A 16,592-nucleotide genomic window follows, 5' to 3' on the forward strand; every position below is an offset into this window, starting at 1 on the left:
AGAGTATCAAGTATCAACTATGCTGAAATAGCGAAATATAAACTCATAATTAAAGATGTTAATAATATTTCATTTTGTTCTACAATGTCTTCTTTTTTTGTTCTGGACAACAATATTTTCATTTTTATCATAATAGAAATGACGATGAAGTGATTCAGCCAGCACGACATAGTTTATGACAGTGAAAGAGTGTGTTTATAGTTTTAATGATTGTATTATGTTGTATTAGTGGATTATTTGATTGTAATCATTTATCTAAACATATATTATTGACAAATTATTTTTTTTATCAATTTTTTCCTATTTTTTCCTATTTTTTTATCAATTTTTTGATCCTGATCCTGATCTCGATACCGATAATTCCTACTATGGTTCAAATCCTGTATAGACTTCAGCCATGAGAGTCTAAGTTACTGTTTATTTTTCTTCTTTATTTTCAACACCAATAAAAAAAAGGAATCACTACAGTAATGCATCGCAAGAGGCACCACATCATTTCACCGACTTCTCCGCACCGAGAAAGTACTCCATCGTCAGTTTACGGAAGATAGTTGGATCTTCCTCCATCACTGCGACAATACTAGGCGCTGCATGTGCATAGACAACCCAATCCCCAGTCGGCTGCGGAATCGGCATCAGGTATCCAGCCTTTCCTCCCCAAGGAAAATGGTACGAGCCAAATGTTGCCTTACCCCAACCGAAATCGATATCAGGAAACCCTCTCCCTGATGACACTACACAAGAAACAGACTTATCCTCTTCGTTGCTGTCTCCGAGGTATATTCTTGCTGCTGTTGGCTCTGGACGGTGGGCCTCCACCCAATCCAGTAGCCCAAGGAAGTGTTTTTCTGTTGCAGCTAGTGATAGCCATTCATGCACTTCCTCTGCCACCTCAGTGAGTTTCATATCAAGCAAGGTTTTCACGTGTAAATTCCCATATGGTATAGATAGCACATTGCCAAAGTAACTCTCCATAAACTTTTCACCATGAACATTTTTCATGCGCGAGCGGCCATCCACGACCATTCCTATTGAGCACGACTTTTCACCCTGATTGGCTGATCTGGCCAAAATTTGCCAGAGAAAGGCAGTGAAACAAACCAATTTGCTATGGCTATTGCCGGCTATTTGTTGGAGCCTGGCAATGTCAGTGGCCGAGACGTAATAAATGCGATTGACAGGTGCAGAGAAGGTTATTAGTGGGTTTGGTGGGGGGCAAAGTGAAAGAGGGGTAAAAAGTCGGTCAATAAAGGGATCAAGAGGGTTTGAAGGGAAGAGGGACCGAGAAGAGAGGAGAGACCGACAAAAGGAAGGCATGCGGCTAATAGGTTGGCCAAGTGCAGTATCAGCCCAGGCTGACATGAACATGTTAAATGAGTAGGCATCTGCAACACGGTGATCAAACATGCATCCGACCACCACGCCACCACACCTCAACTCAGTGACCTGCATTAATAATGGTAAAATTGAAAAATAAAAAAAATAATGATTACAGTGTTGATGATGATGATCAAGTGACTAAGAAATATGGATAATGAAAATTTAATACCATGAATTCCATTATTGTCTTATGGTTGGATTTATTCTTATTTGCACTTATCATTCAGAAAATGAAGAAAATACGATGTTTTGTGTAGAGAGATATGAGTGGAGAGAGAGCTCAGCGCGGCTGGTTAGAGTTCATCGAAAAACCTAGCAAGAATCGGATATAAACTATGGTTGTTTCTTATTAGTATCGGCTATTTACATATAACCCACACTAATACTTTAGTATCGGCTATTTATAAAGCGCCGATACTAATAACTAATAATTAATGTTGGTTTTTTTATAAAAAGCCGATACTAAAGTATTAGTGTCGGTTATATGTAAACAGCCGATACTAATAACTAACAATTAGTGTCGGCTGTTTATAGGTTGTTTATTAACAGCTGACACTAATACTTTAGTATTAGCTTTTTATAAACAGTCGACGCTAATACGTACTTTTAGTGTCGGCTATTTATTTTGACCGACACTAATAGTATTAGTATCGCATTTTTAATACGTCCGATACTAATGAGGCGACACTAATTGTACATTCTCCACTAGTAAACTGTAAATTATGGGGTAATATGTGATCATTTATGTAGTATCTTCATAAAAATAACAAACCTGAATGCAGACGATGCCATTCTTTTTCTTAGGCACAAGTTTAGCCTCCACGCTATCATCTGGGTCGTACAAATTGAGCTCCCTCAACTCCACATCAGCATAAGCCACTGTCAGATCGACAGCTCTGTTGTTGCACACTATTTCTGGCTCACCAGCAGAGTCAGTCACCACCTCACCAGCTAGAGGGTAATATGTTACCAAGACCTACAGTGTATATGTATATGTTACCATTAATAGATATATAGCTGCATATCCGTTTAATTATCTATTACGTGTTTGAAGTCTTGATGCTTCACTGCTTCCTACTATATATGCTGTATGCCAAATCTAAGTTTACATGTACTTTAAATTATATTTGTACCTGTTCTCTTGCTATATCTCATTTGAAAAGTAAGAACCTAGTCTACGTCATTCAACCCCTCCAAATTTTAAAAACCTTAAGAAACATGATCAGTTGTCTTTCTCTAATCCAGATCCAACCAAGTCTCAGAAAAACGAACTATTGTACATGCATGAACTTCTATCACCTAAATTTCTAAACCTACAATACAATGTCACCTTAGCTTTTTGTCAATTAAATGTATGCGCATAACTGTAGGCCATGTTTTTTTTTTTAAAAAAAAAAAAAAAAAAAGGCAAATGCCCATTTCATTACCATGAAACTTTCAAAGAACTGTAGGCCATGTTAATCCCTAATTTTTGAAGTACATAAATTGCACACTCATGTTGAGATATGACCTTTGCCAGAGCCACTTTGAGGGTTGCAACCATGGCTGGAAAGGTAGTGGGCCCCACAGAAGCAGCATTACTGTCAGAGATTGGTGAAGGTTTTTGGAAGCAGAAGAAAACACCAACGTCAATGGGCGGGAGGAGAAGATCAAAGTTCGACTGAGGTAGCCTGTGCTCCTGCACTGGCACCGTGGCTGCCACAGTCTCAGTCGATTTTATCGTGACATCATATCCCTTTGCCTCTGCCCTCATCTTAGAATTTTGCTTTGTGTATGTTTTGTATTGTGTGTGTGGGTGATGGTGGTGTTACCTTTGAGCAAGGTTGAGATGTGTTTGATATAACGTGGAGGTTTTATAGGAGGGAGAAGAGGTCAGGTGAGCAGAAAAATTATCTTAGAAATTACTTCATCTATACACTATTACAGATAGAGTGTATACATTGACTATTACAGATACAGTGCATACACTATTACAGATACACTATCTTAGAAATTACTTTCATCTATACACTATTACAGATACAGTGTATACATTGACTATCTTAGAAATTACTTTCATCTATACACTATACAGATACACTATTACAGGTTGTTTGAGAACTTTGCATATTTTGCCCTGTAAGTCTCCCACTTTACATCTCAAACCATAGATTGTCACAATCAAACTCTTAAGTAGAAGCTGAAATGCTAAGCTTAAATTTTTGAGAAAAAAAAAAAAGAGGATGGGCTAGGAACTTCTATGGGGAAAAGAAAATGGCTAAACAGAAATTGATTACGGAATTACATGAGTTAGAACTTTTACAAGAAAATAGGGAACTTAAATCTCAATTAGATTCAGTGTATTTAGAAGAGGAAATCTATTGGAAAAATAGATCAAAACAACAGTGGTTAGAAGCTGGAGATCATAATACGAAATTTTGTCATGTTATTGCATCACATAGAAATAAGAAAAATAGAATCAATTCTTTAGATATAGAAGGTCAAAACACTACTCATGTAGGTGACATGAAGAAAGATGCTCATCTCATTAGCAAATTTTGACCTATTAGCTTAGTGAATTGTAGTTTTAAGATTCTAATTGATTAGACCCTATTATGTCTTCTATTATTGATGTTAGTTAATCCGCATTCATTAAAAATAGATATATTATAGATAATGTTATTCTTAGTTAAGAACTTATCAATTCTTGTAAAAATAAGAAGGAACCTGGTGTAGTTATAAAAGTAAATTTCTAGAAAGCTTATGATAAAATTCACTGGGATTATATTTTGGAAATATTATCGAGTAGGGGTTTGGACATAAATGGTGTAGATGGATCAAAGAATTGTTATATAGCTCTCAATCTTTCCTTAATTATAATGGAGAGTTCCATACTTTTATTGTAAGAGAGGGGACCCTCTGTCCTCTTTTCTTTTCATATTAGCATCCGATACACTATGTACATTTTTTCATAAAGGTAGACAACAAAACAACATTTTAGGATTAGGTCCATAGTGTTTAGATGGTAGAGCAATAACTAACTGTCATTATGCAGATGACACCATTTTATTTTTGCAAGCGTCACATATTAATGTAGAATCAGCTTGGTGGGAGTGATGTATTTTGAAGCACTATCAGGCATTAAAATGAATTTAAGTAAAACATAACTTTATCACATTCTTAACAATGGAGAAGAGTTTGCTAATACTTTCAAATGTAAAGTAGGTCAATTCCCTCTCCATTACTTAGGGCTGCCTTTGAAAGATAAAAACTATCTGTTGACGATTGGCAATTTTTATTAGATAAAGTAGAAAAAAGATTACAAGATTGGAAATGTCAATTATTCTCATTAGGAGGTAGACTTACACTTTTAAATTTGGTGCTCTCTTCAATACCTTTATACACTCTATCTATTTATAGAGCTCCTAAAACAGTAATTAGAAGATTAGATACTATAAGAAATAGATTTTTGTGGCAAGAAGCTGGTCCTTCTATGAAAAAATATACATTACTTAAATGGTCAAAAGCTTGCTTAGCAAAAGAAAATGGAGGTTTAAGCATCCTTAATCTTCACGAAATGAATATTTCATTATTATTGAAATGGTGGTGAAAATTTCATAATAATGAGTATTCAGTATTGTGGAAGACTGTCATACAACATAATTACTATTCGGATGAAAATATCCCTTTTTCGCCCTTTTGGACTACCATTTGTAAACTTAACTCCTTAGGACACATGAGTGTAGTATATACACCAGGTATTGATTCTGAATTAGAATTCTAGCACGCTATTTGGCATGATAATTGTGCATTGTCAACTAGATTCCTACAGTTATATGATATATGCTCTAACAAACATATTCTACTTACTTCAATTGTAGTTTCTCAAGGTCATAGTATACGTTTTATTAGATGTCTGTCTAGTATCCTAGTTGAAGAATGGCAACAGATATTATATCTTATAAGTACTTCTAGTTTTATGCACCAACATGATAAAATAGCTTGGCGATGGGAAACTTCAGGAAAACTTACATGTAGGTCTATATACAAAATATTAAATTTTAGAGTGTTAAATGATAATAAACATGCTATAATATGGTCCATGTTTATAACCCCAAAGATTAGAATTTTTGTTTGGCTACTTCTAAACAATAGGATTCTTACTAAACCTAACTTAAGTAGGAGAGGATGGAATGGTAATATGCAATGCCAATTTTGCCCCTTATATGAAACTACTAATCACCTCTTCCTCCATTGTCAACAGACACAACACATTTGGTTCTGGCTTGGACAGAGTCAAAACTTCTTCTTAGAGTGGACCACATGTTCTGATATTTTCTTTTTTTCAAATACACTTTCTTATACTCAGCAACAAGGATTTTTGGTAGTTTTTAGTGCTTACTGTTGGACGCTATGGAAACACCGAAACGAACTAATCAATACTGTTACAATCAAATATATTCGAAATATAATCTTGCTAATAATTTCTGTCATTGAATACTGGGCAGGTAAAAAGTAACATGGATAAGAGGACAAAGGAGGCGGCTGCAGCATGGCTCTCTGGGGATATCCATGCCATTCCGCTGCGTGTTTGGAACCCAGACGGCAACCAGGTGGTACCATATCAAGGTGCAGCAGGTGTCCCAGGTGGCTTTGTGGATTTCCAGCTTCATAAAAGATGAAGCCACACACCATTTGTATTGATCCCATTGTTGGATCTCGTACTTACCTTAGCCCTTTTAGTGGCTTAGTTTTAGGAAATACATTGCAATTACTGTGTGTTGGTGGAGCATTAAGCGTAGAGCTTGTATATTTTGTTCTGTTTTGCAATTGGGTATATCTATGTAGTAGCACGATATGTGAACATGAGTACTTGTAATTAAACTTGATGATTTCATGCAAATGAAATGGGCATATACTGCCTTTTATCAAAGAAAAAAAAACAATCAAACTCTTAATTAATTAAGACGTCAAATTTCGACCCAATTCTTATCCGGCTTCTTCAGAAATTTTTGACCCGTCTTGATTTTAGTTGGATACCGATATGATCCGACCTGACCTAATTAATTAAATTTTGATTTTTTGGATTACGTTTGAAAGTTAGCACGAGTAGAAGTTCAGTAAACGGTAATTAATATTAATTAAGATGTATTATATATATGAACTAATTCTTGATATATTTATTAACATAAGGAAGACAAAATAATATACAGGCAATTAGTTTATATGATTTGGCCGAAGCAGTACTTCTGATTTGTCGGGACCAGAGATGAAAGGATGCTTATCTTATCGGGTCAGATTCAAAATGTGTGCTAGACATGGAAACGATCCCGACATTTTTTATGAATAACATTAAAAAAAAAACTAAATTAAATAAAATAACATGTGTTTTGGTGAATTTTCAGAAATAATATTTTCGCTAGATTATTGAAATGCATGATTCATTTTATTGAATTATCCCGCAGAACCAGCAAACGGTTAAAAAAACATTAAAATATTATAAATGGTTAAAAAAACATTAAAATATTATAAATGTTAAAATTGGTTTCACTGTTTTATTTTTTATATGAAAATATTAGAAAAATTTACGGTTGGAAATGTTAATTTGAATACATAAATATAAATTAAGTAATATTTTAATCTAAATTTCATCATGACGTTTTTTTTTTCTATTAATATATTATAAAAGTTATATTTTAATATAAAACTTATTAGATTTATTAATTATTTTTTAGATGTTTTAATTGTTTTTAGATATTTTAATTGTTTGATTAGTTATGTGAAGTTTTATTTGATAATTGTTTGAATATATGAATATGTGGTAAAATGAGAATTAACTAAATAACTAATAGTTGATGTCATAAATTAAAATTGAAAAAAAACATAAAATAAAAAATAAAAACCAAAATTGTCACTACAAATTAAAATTACAACAACATAAAATAAAAAAAACATCAACGTTGGCGTCTATTTTAAGAAGATCGTCTTGAGGAAGATGGTCAAAGATGATCATGTTTCTACTTTTCTTGCTGCTTCATCTACATTACAAGTGTATAAATAAATGAGAATTTGTTCAAGAGAGAATAAATAAAATTAGTATATGTAAATAATTAAATCATGCATTACCTACTGCATTCCTATCAATGATTTCTAGATGAGCCTGATGTCCGAGTCTCCGACCTTACATTCATATCCGCCTTGCATGCTTGAAGAGATTCTGGAATACATGTTGAGAACACAACCGATGCACACATTGATCGGTAGACTCATCACATCCGAGACGTGGGTCATGGGAGATAGATCGGCATCGTACGCACATGTCATTAGCAACTGACCCTGGTATCATCCCGACATGAAACATGCTTCGATACTAATCACTGGTCTGAGGAAATGGTATTGCCGCAATACACGGCCCATATGCCCATGCCGCTACCGTGAAATACCTATCCGATGAATCATCAATGAAGATTTGCAACTGGTTTGGTTGCAGTTGTTATTTCTATGACCCAAAAGAGGGTCAAGTTCTCCACAGCAGAAAACATTCGATCGTATCGCTTCTCTTTATTTTTTTACCTTATATCATGTTTTCCCATGCTCTCTTGAATTAGGAGATCACTATTCTGAAATATATATTTTCATGCAAAACTTAGGACCAATGTATAATGCATTGAACATTAAGATTTGGAAATTTATTGTTTGTATTTGTTTTTGTAATTAAATGAATGAAATGCATGCGCTGCAAAACAATAATAGTGATGCATGCAATAATAACTAAGGTATTATGTATTATAAGATATAAAAATAGAGATGTAAAGGTGCGACTGGGTGCGACGGGATGTGAAGAAGAGGAGAAAGGAAGGGGAGCGCGTGCACATGGGTAAAACTGGCATTATATTTTTTTTATTAATATTAATATGTGTTTTTAGTTAATTAAAGCAAGTAATGTGGATATTTACAAATTATGTAAGTTTAGATGGGAAAATAACTAATTTTTAACTTTTGATGGGAAAATATATAATTAACAAAGTTATGATAGGTATATATCTAAATTTCTCTAATAATATAGATACAAGAGTAATAAACTTAGCAATGGGGGTCGATGTGATTACAAAAAGCAAAGGAGGCAATAATTGACCAATTACCAGATGTTAAATATTTAGGCCGCCTACCCCTTTGTTAATATTTTTTAGGGGCCCATTAGGTACCAACCACCCTTAATTACTTGTGTAATTGAAGGAAAGAGAAGAGCCCTATAATAATTTAACTACAAAACTATTACCTTAGTGGCCCTTACAAGTAAGAAAGCTGATCCAATGTCTCAAAAAACTTTTTTTTAAAAGGTTGTCTCAAAATCTTTTATGTTCTACATATATCTTTAGATACATCAAAGTATGAGAATATTTTATTTATTTTTATATGTTAGAGGTCAAGTAATATATCCAACTATTTAATATCCACAAGAATTTATGTTACTAGATCAAACGCTGATTCTCGAGTAGAAATTTTTGTTGATTATGTTATTTGGATAAGCTTATTTTCTACCAAATAAGCTCATTTTATGCATGCTTTTATTTGTTGTTGTAAAAGATGCTTAATATTAAATGATAAAAAAAATTAATTATTGAAGTTGATGCTCTTTAAGAGTTATAATTGCAGAATATCATGGAAGTTCTCACCAAATTCTTAACAGTCTGCTTGCATTTCTGTCTCACCAAATCTTACCAGTATATGCTTGCAGTTGGGAACTGAGCTCATGTTTCACTAGCCAACTGGAAAACTGCCTTCTAAGTGCTTATTTTCCGTGCTTACCAGAGCAGTAATCATATATTGGCTAGGATATAATTGAGGAATGTTTTCCAACTGCCACCCCCCTCAAAGGAAAAAAAAAAAAATGAAAAAAAAATAATAATTAAAAAGTCATGTTTAGCTCAATTTTCCTTATTTTTGATGTGTCGGCTCTCGTTTAAGACGTGGAGAATTAACTTCGAGTCTATTGAAAAATGTAGATGTTCTCGGTGTGAAATATAATATGTTCAAAATTTGCTGAAAATTCCTTAATTACGAATATTAAATAGTTTGTATGACTTCTAACTTCTTCTAAAAAAAAAAAATTCCTTCTATTTGTTGCTGACTTTATTTGTTTGGTCCAGTGTATATACAATAATTACTCTACATATTTATATTTTATATGTTCTAGTATAGTTTTGTGGGTGTTCTTTTATTTAATTTGTCCTTAATTCTTTTGCTGTCTTATAATAAAGAGCGTACTAGCCATGCTGTAGCCACATTTTAATCAGAGTCAGAGACTTGACCTTGCAAGATTAAATAATGCTATAAAATTAAGTGTGGTTGAAGGGAAAGCGAGACATATACTGTGATAGCATCTAAGGTTGACCCACCAAGCTTGCTTGTACGTTTTTCTTTAAATAAAACATTTCAATGATGAAAGGATGTATTAATTTAATTTAATTTAATTAGTGGTCAAGGACAATGCTTTCGAAGTAAAAAAACACAAGTTTAAAATTCGGCTTAAAGTTTTTGTGAAGAATTGAAGTTAAAGGAGCTGATCACATATTCATCTCAAAAATATGTTTCAATTATTCACGACATGATTGATGCAATTACGAAATAATCAGAAAAAGAAAAGAAATTAATTGTCAGAAAAACACAAAAAAAACATCTCAAAAATATGTTTCAATTATTTACGACATGATTGATAAAGTATTAATTCAATTATTCACGACATGATTGATGCTTCTGTTATCATCAACTAACTCAAGGCTTTGACTGGTCTGTTGTGGTTGGCTGGGAGCTAAAGCTGTTAGGCTTTTTATCTGCAACGAGCCAATTCCTGGATCAATTTTGTCATTTCGGAATTGTGTTGGCAAAAATCCGAGAAAGAAGCATTTATCCCTCTCTCTTAATTCACACTTTCGAATAGTAGTTATTCCAACATTTACAAGGAATAGAGAATAGCAGCTACTCTAGCTATTCCGAATAGTACAAATGTTGTTTGGATGCACATTACTATTCCGAATAGCCTCTATTCTAGAATAGCTTCTATTCTTGACACAACCAAAATTCTTGTTGGCACTTTCAAAATCCTTGTTGTGGATGCAGTCCAATTGTAATTTTGAAATATTTCACTAAATGAATGCTTACATTTTCATTTTCACTCTCTAACAGCTAATCAAATTTGTTGCCTTGGCATTAAAATTAATTACTAATTAATAGCATGGATGTAGGAGTTGTGAAATTAAATTTGAAATTAATTACTCTTTACTCTTTGACAGTTGTTTGAAATTGCTAATTAATTTCATTGATGGAGATGCTCTCATTGAAAATAAAAGAAAAAAAAAATCAATTGAAACTAAAGCAATAATGCAAATTCCCAAATTTCTGTTAATTAAAAAATGTGTATCATATTTTCACTATTTTATTAACTTAATTATCAAATTGAACATTAAAATAAACAGAACAACAATAAACTATAAAAAAAAAAAAATCAAATTTCATATCTTATTTAATTTGCTGGAAAAGAATATATTATTCATCAAATTTTCACTATTTAACTTTGTCAAATTCAAAATAAATGAAATTTCAGATACATAAAAGCTTTGCTAAGGAGACGTCCCACTGGCCACTGTTGAGTAGTTCAATTGTAGATTATTTCATTTATTTATCAAATAACTGCCTAATTGAAGTACCTGATGGCAGTTTAAATCAAGCTTCTAAATAGCTAGCTATAGCGGTTTTGGACCCAGAAAGCTAAGCTACGGGCTAAAACTGCGCTAATCAAGCTACAACCGCTATAGCGGTAATAGTGGTCCGCTATAGCGCGTAGCGGCAATAGCGGTCCGCTATGCTACATGGGTTATGATTTTGCAATTTTTTTTTTCTGAAAACATGATTTTGCAATTTTAATGGGCCTTAATATCTAGATTGGTTTTTTTTTTTACTTTATTAAGCTATATCAATACAATGGAACATGTGCGGGCTATACCGCTATATCAATTAAATTTTGTATCATGCATTAATATATGGTAGTGGTATATTTTGAATATAAAATATATCGATAGTTTTTGAATTAGGGATATTTTGAATGACAATTTGAACTTTGTATTGGTTTAATATGAATAATATTAGAACTTCTTAATTAATTTGATATTTTTTTTCTTGATGAGACATTTTTACTAGGCAAAGCCTTCTATGGACATAAGGACCTATTTGTAAAATGAACATATTTTTATTTTTAAAGTTCAAACTGTCAATCCGAACTGTTCATCTTGTTCTCCATATTAATATGTGCTTGGAGACCAAATTTTACATTTTTCTGATTTTTTTTACTATTTATTAAGATGGGTACAAAATTCAATGGTCTGAATTTGATATTTTTTATACCCATCTTAATAAATAGTAAATAAATTCAGAAAAATGTAAAATTTGGTCTCCAAAGATATATTAATATGGATAACAAGATGAACGGTTCGGATCGACTGTTTGAACTTTGAAAATAAAAATATATTCATTTTACAAATAGGCCCTTATGTCCATAGAAGCATCACTCTTTTTACTATTAGTAGAAATATAAAATATAATTTTTGAAATAAAAAAACGCTATTTATAATAGCTTTCGCTATAGCTCCGCTATTCGCTAAAGCTTTTTTTTTTTGTCTCCCCGCTACACCGCTATAAACGCTATTTAGAAGCTTGGTTTAAATACATCATTCGTGCATGCGAGCGTGTTTGCATGTACTGTACACCAAAATTAATTCTTTATAGGCGAAATTATTTAATGAAGATCATTATTTATATTTAAGCAAAGAAACATATAGGTAATATCTGAGATGCCGTTTGGAGATTTGAAAAGACGTTGGATTTGCCACCATTTATGAAATATTAGGGCCTGGTATTGGTGATGTCAATTTCCTTTTGTTTTAGGCTTCTTATTTTCTTTACCAATTTTAAAATTATTTAGTTTTGGTTGTAGATTGTCAAGCTAATAACATGTGAAACCTTAGGTATGGAATATTTTATAATCTAAATCATAGGGTAGTCATGGTTTGATACAAAACCATAGTTATAGTAATTTTCTTTATGTAGTTATGTTGCACACTTTTTATTATGTAAATCATAGGGTAGTCAAGGAAATGCACTGTTTAAAATGAGTAGGATCGATCTCCGCCACAAAATATGGCTTTCATCCAATTGAATAAGAAATTAAAAAATTAAGTATCTTAAATATTGCTAACTTTTAGCTAAACGTCAAAGCAACAACTCATGCATAAACTTGACTAGGTCAACATTATCCTTGTTATAAAATAAAGATAAATAAGTATAAAAAAAAATAAACAAGATAGAGAGAAAAAGATGACAATCTCTTTATTCATATATTTCTTATGTGTGTACAATACGAGAGTATAAAGTCTCTATTTATAGGTCACAAATTGTGAATGAAAAATCATCTAAATTAATTACAAGAATAAATGAAAAAATGAATTTCAATAGTAGTGTGATATGAATTCTAATAGTAGTAGGGGTAGTGGAGAATAAATGTTGAGAGTTATGAATATCCACATTAATAATTATTCATAACAATCCCATCTAATTGTATGACAAGTCACGCCATTAACATAGCATGTGATTACCTTGTAGCGCTACCAAGTCTTCCAAAAAAGAAAACATAGCTTGTCATAATTTTAAATTTCAAGCCTGACCGACTTTTAATGATATATGGAAGCACAAGTATATACAACTACTTTTAAGCAACTGATCCAAAATATTTTCAAGTGGTGGTACGTATTGGCCGAACAAATAGTTTAAATTTAAATCAAACATTTAGGAATTTTTCTTAGTTCAGTTAGTAATTAGTATTATTACTCATTTATATAAGGATACTTGGAAGAGAAATTCAAAGTTTGTTTCTACAACGTTCTGAAAAACAAAAATTTGATTAATAAATTTTCACTTAAATCAAATTGATCCTTGAATTTCATTGAATTTACCTCAAAAGCTCAAGTTGTCCTTTTAAATTGATAATCTTAACAACAAGACTAATTAACTTGATCGATCTAAAAGTTGATTATTATTTTTGAGAGAAGTCTAAGTACTAATTAACTTTAAATGTTTTTATTTTAAATTAAGTTTAGGAATCAGTCTTAATTTTCCGAACAAAAATTTATGGACCGTCCATGACCCAAGTTTTTGCCTTTCTTCTCTGATTAGAGCTGCTAATGATTAATGTTTGGCTCAAACTCGACTCGGCTCAATGAGAGAAGCAAAATTATTCAACTCTTAACTTGGCTTGATTTTGAAAGAAAAAGCTCGACTCGACTCATGTAATTCCTTGGCTCGACTCGGCTCGGCTCGGCTCGTGAGCTCGTGAGCCGACTCATATTTTTAAGGAGTTCATCAAAGTTCATGCTAAGTAAAGGTTCTCCTAGCTGGGACTGTACTTCATTAAGTGTTAGGCTGTATAAGGATCCTTGCCGAGCTAGGTTTTGGATGTGATAATCTGTCCAGTGGGGCCAGCCTCCACCTTCACCACCTTGCATTTTTCGACTGCCCATCAACCAATTTGTGTCCTCTCTGCTGATTTGGTGTATTGCAAAATTAAGGAACTCGCATGAGAGCTTGGATGAAACTGGAAAAATTGCAATAATCTTTGGTAGATAAAAGAAGTTGAATCAATTACTATCTTCATTTTGAAAAGGGCAGAGCTTAAGGGTACTGATGATAAATTGAATTAAAAAAGGGTATTACTGTGGAAATAACCTGATAAATTGAATCAAAAGAAGTTGAATCAACTATACTAAAGCCCCGATTAACCTCCACTAAATTACTCTTACGGTCTCACCAGGTTTAATTTTCGTCACACCAACAATCAACCAAAAACAACCAAATTAAAGCTAAAAGCGCACAAAAATAAATAAACAAATTAACCTAATTTTGAAAATTGCAGGTACTAATTAAGGAAGCGACCACACCTTTTCTATTGCCAATCCCACTAATAGTATAATTCGCAATAATAAAATTTCAGATCGATTGAATCCTCGTGTTAATTAATAAATGATTTTTAATTTTATTTTTTGAGAACTCTGCCAAGAGGCGAATTGTCTAGCAAAGATTATTAATTAAAAAGGGGCACAAGTGACCTCTGCCATGAAAACACTCGTATTGCATTTTATATGGTTATATGACGTCATCGGAGGAAAGAGAGAGGAGACGAGAGACAACGGACCCAATCGAACTCACGATGGGCCGAGCCGATTTTACATATTTAGTTAATAGTTTAAAAATATGAGCCGGCTCGCGAGCCGAATCGAGTCGAGGTAAGTATTTACATGAGCCGAATTGAGCCGAGCTTTTTCTTTCAAAATCGAGTCTAGCCGAGTTTGACTTTTTTCAGTTTCGAGTCCGATTCGTTATGAAATATTGAGTTGCTCAACTCATTGATTCGTGACCCGGCTCGACTCATTAGCAGCCCTATATATCTTTGATCTGCTTCCTGTCAGCATCTTTGAGAAAAAAGCCTTAATCCGTATGGTCATGTTTGGTTGTGGAGTAAAGTTAATGAGGATTAAATTGCTAACTCTATCTTATCCTTCATATTTTACACCTTGTTTGGTAGTTTATATCATGGATTAAATTAATCCACATAAAAGAGTAAGATATTGGAAATTTAACCCAAGTCTATGATAGTGGACCCTGTAGTGGAGTAAGTGTGGAGTAAGTTAATTAATCTAGAGAATTGGAGTAACTTACTCTGGATTAGCTCACCTCTTACTCCATCTTACTTCTATTTTACTTCCCGTTGACTCCTTAAGTGTCGAGTAAGAGATTTACTCCACCTTTTACTCCATAACGAAACATGGCCTATTGAGTTCACGGCTGACTTTCTCAACTTGCTCATTGACACTGTATAAGTGTAAAACCTCATTAATTACAACATCAGCCAGATGCCGAGCACCAAATTGACAAGTTTGGATCCCCTAAGTGCATATGAATTTTGGATCTGTATCCTTCCAATTAAGTAATCTGACTCAAGCGAATGGAAACGGACGGCTAAGATTAATTTCAGTCGGGCCAACTTCACTCCGGTACTTATGGAGACTGTTGGGAACCGTTTTGAGATTTGCGCCAGGTTTAAAGAACCGTTCGATCGTAATTGTCCTCCGTCAAGTAACCTAAGGGGATTTAAATTCATGAATTTTGATGTGAATCTAACGGTTCTGATTAGATATCTGACGAACTGTTAGATTGTCCTTTACTACTCTTACCCACTCATTTTCGATAAGTATCTGGTGCCTGGTCACTCCCTTCTTTTGGCTAACCATGTATCTTGGTTGGCCATTAAATTCAAGTTATATACATAATTCGAGTATTTGAGATTCAAAAGATTTGTGAAAAAGCTCTCCATTTTTGGTCCAACCACTAAGAACTTTAGCTATTGAAAAATGATTATGGTTAACTATCTAAGAATTCTTAAAATTTGAGATATTACATAGAAAATGGATATGAAACAAAAAATGATGAAGCAACGAAGAAAAGAAATTGACCATAGACCTAAACTTGAAAAGAGAGTAAATGATAGTGCGGTAAATGTTAGAATTAATTCGGTTAGAGAATCGGTTGCTTTATTGTTTGGTAGCATGACTAGTGCCCAAGATACGTTCCACCAAAACTAGTCTGTTTAATGAAAAGTAGATGCCAACGTTATGTTGAAATTAATGTACTGCCGTCCCATTATTAATGGTGAGCTGGAAGATAGAGAGATTGAAAGCCAAATCACATTGACCTGTTCTAATCTCATAATATGACCTAATTATTCACCGTAACTTTGCTAAGAATGCCTTTTATTTAGATGTTTTTAAAAAACCGTGAACTTAGTGTAAAGCTCCGACTTTCTAAAATGGTGGAATTGAAACTTAAAATAATATAAATAAGAAACGTAAGAATAACTTCTTATTTTTTCAATAATTATAAAATGGTGGAATTGCAACATCTGTTAGCTCAGTAAGATTAAAGTTAGTATATTTTAATAACAAATCAACTGTTGTGACTGTGATGGCATAATTAAGCCACTGTTAGATCTGGGCCATCTAATTAAAATCAAAAGGGATAAAAAAGGCCTTGGATTGGGCTGCTTTCGTCAGGGATAAAAAAAGGCCCAGTTGGAACAATTAAAAGGTGACCTAGATGCATCATATAGTTCTTTCAGCAAGAATTAGAGG

At 33.0% G+C, this 16,592-nt stretch overlaps 2 protein-coding genes across 4 annotated transcripts in view; both read right to left on the minus strand.

Annotated features, from left to right (window-relative positions):
* LOC144557203 (disease resistance protein RPP13-like) overlaps positions 1-16,592 on the minus strand; it is a 187,614-nt gene that overhangs the window by 67,720 nt on the left and 103,302 nt on the right. The gene's annotated exons all lie outside the window — the stretch shown is intronic.
* On the minus strand, positions 448-3,190 carry LOC144557215 (coniferyl alcohol acyltransferase-like). Its single transcript, XM_078305754.1, has 3 exons — positions 2,891-3,190; positions 2,153-2,356; positions 448-1,446 (listed from the first exon to the last, which is right to left on the minus strand). The coding sequence occupies exons 1-3, from the start codon at positions 3,131-3,133 to the stop codon at positions 493-495; spliced, it is 1,401 nt and encodes a 466-aa protein (XP_078161880.1). The 5' UTR covers positions 3,134-3,190; the 3' UTR covers positions 448-492.

The sequence above is a fragment of the Carex rostrata genome, chromosome 7, assembly GCF_964058835.1.
Source record: "Carex rostrata chromosome 7, lpCarRost1.2, whole genome shotgun sequence".
Classification (NCBI taxonomy): domain Eukaryota; kingdom Viridiplantae; phylum Streptophyta; class Magnoliopsida; order Poales; family Cyperaceae; genus Carex; species Carex rostrata.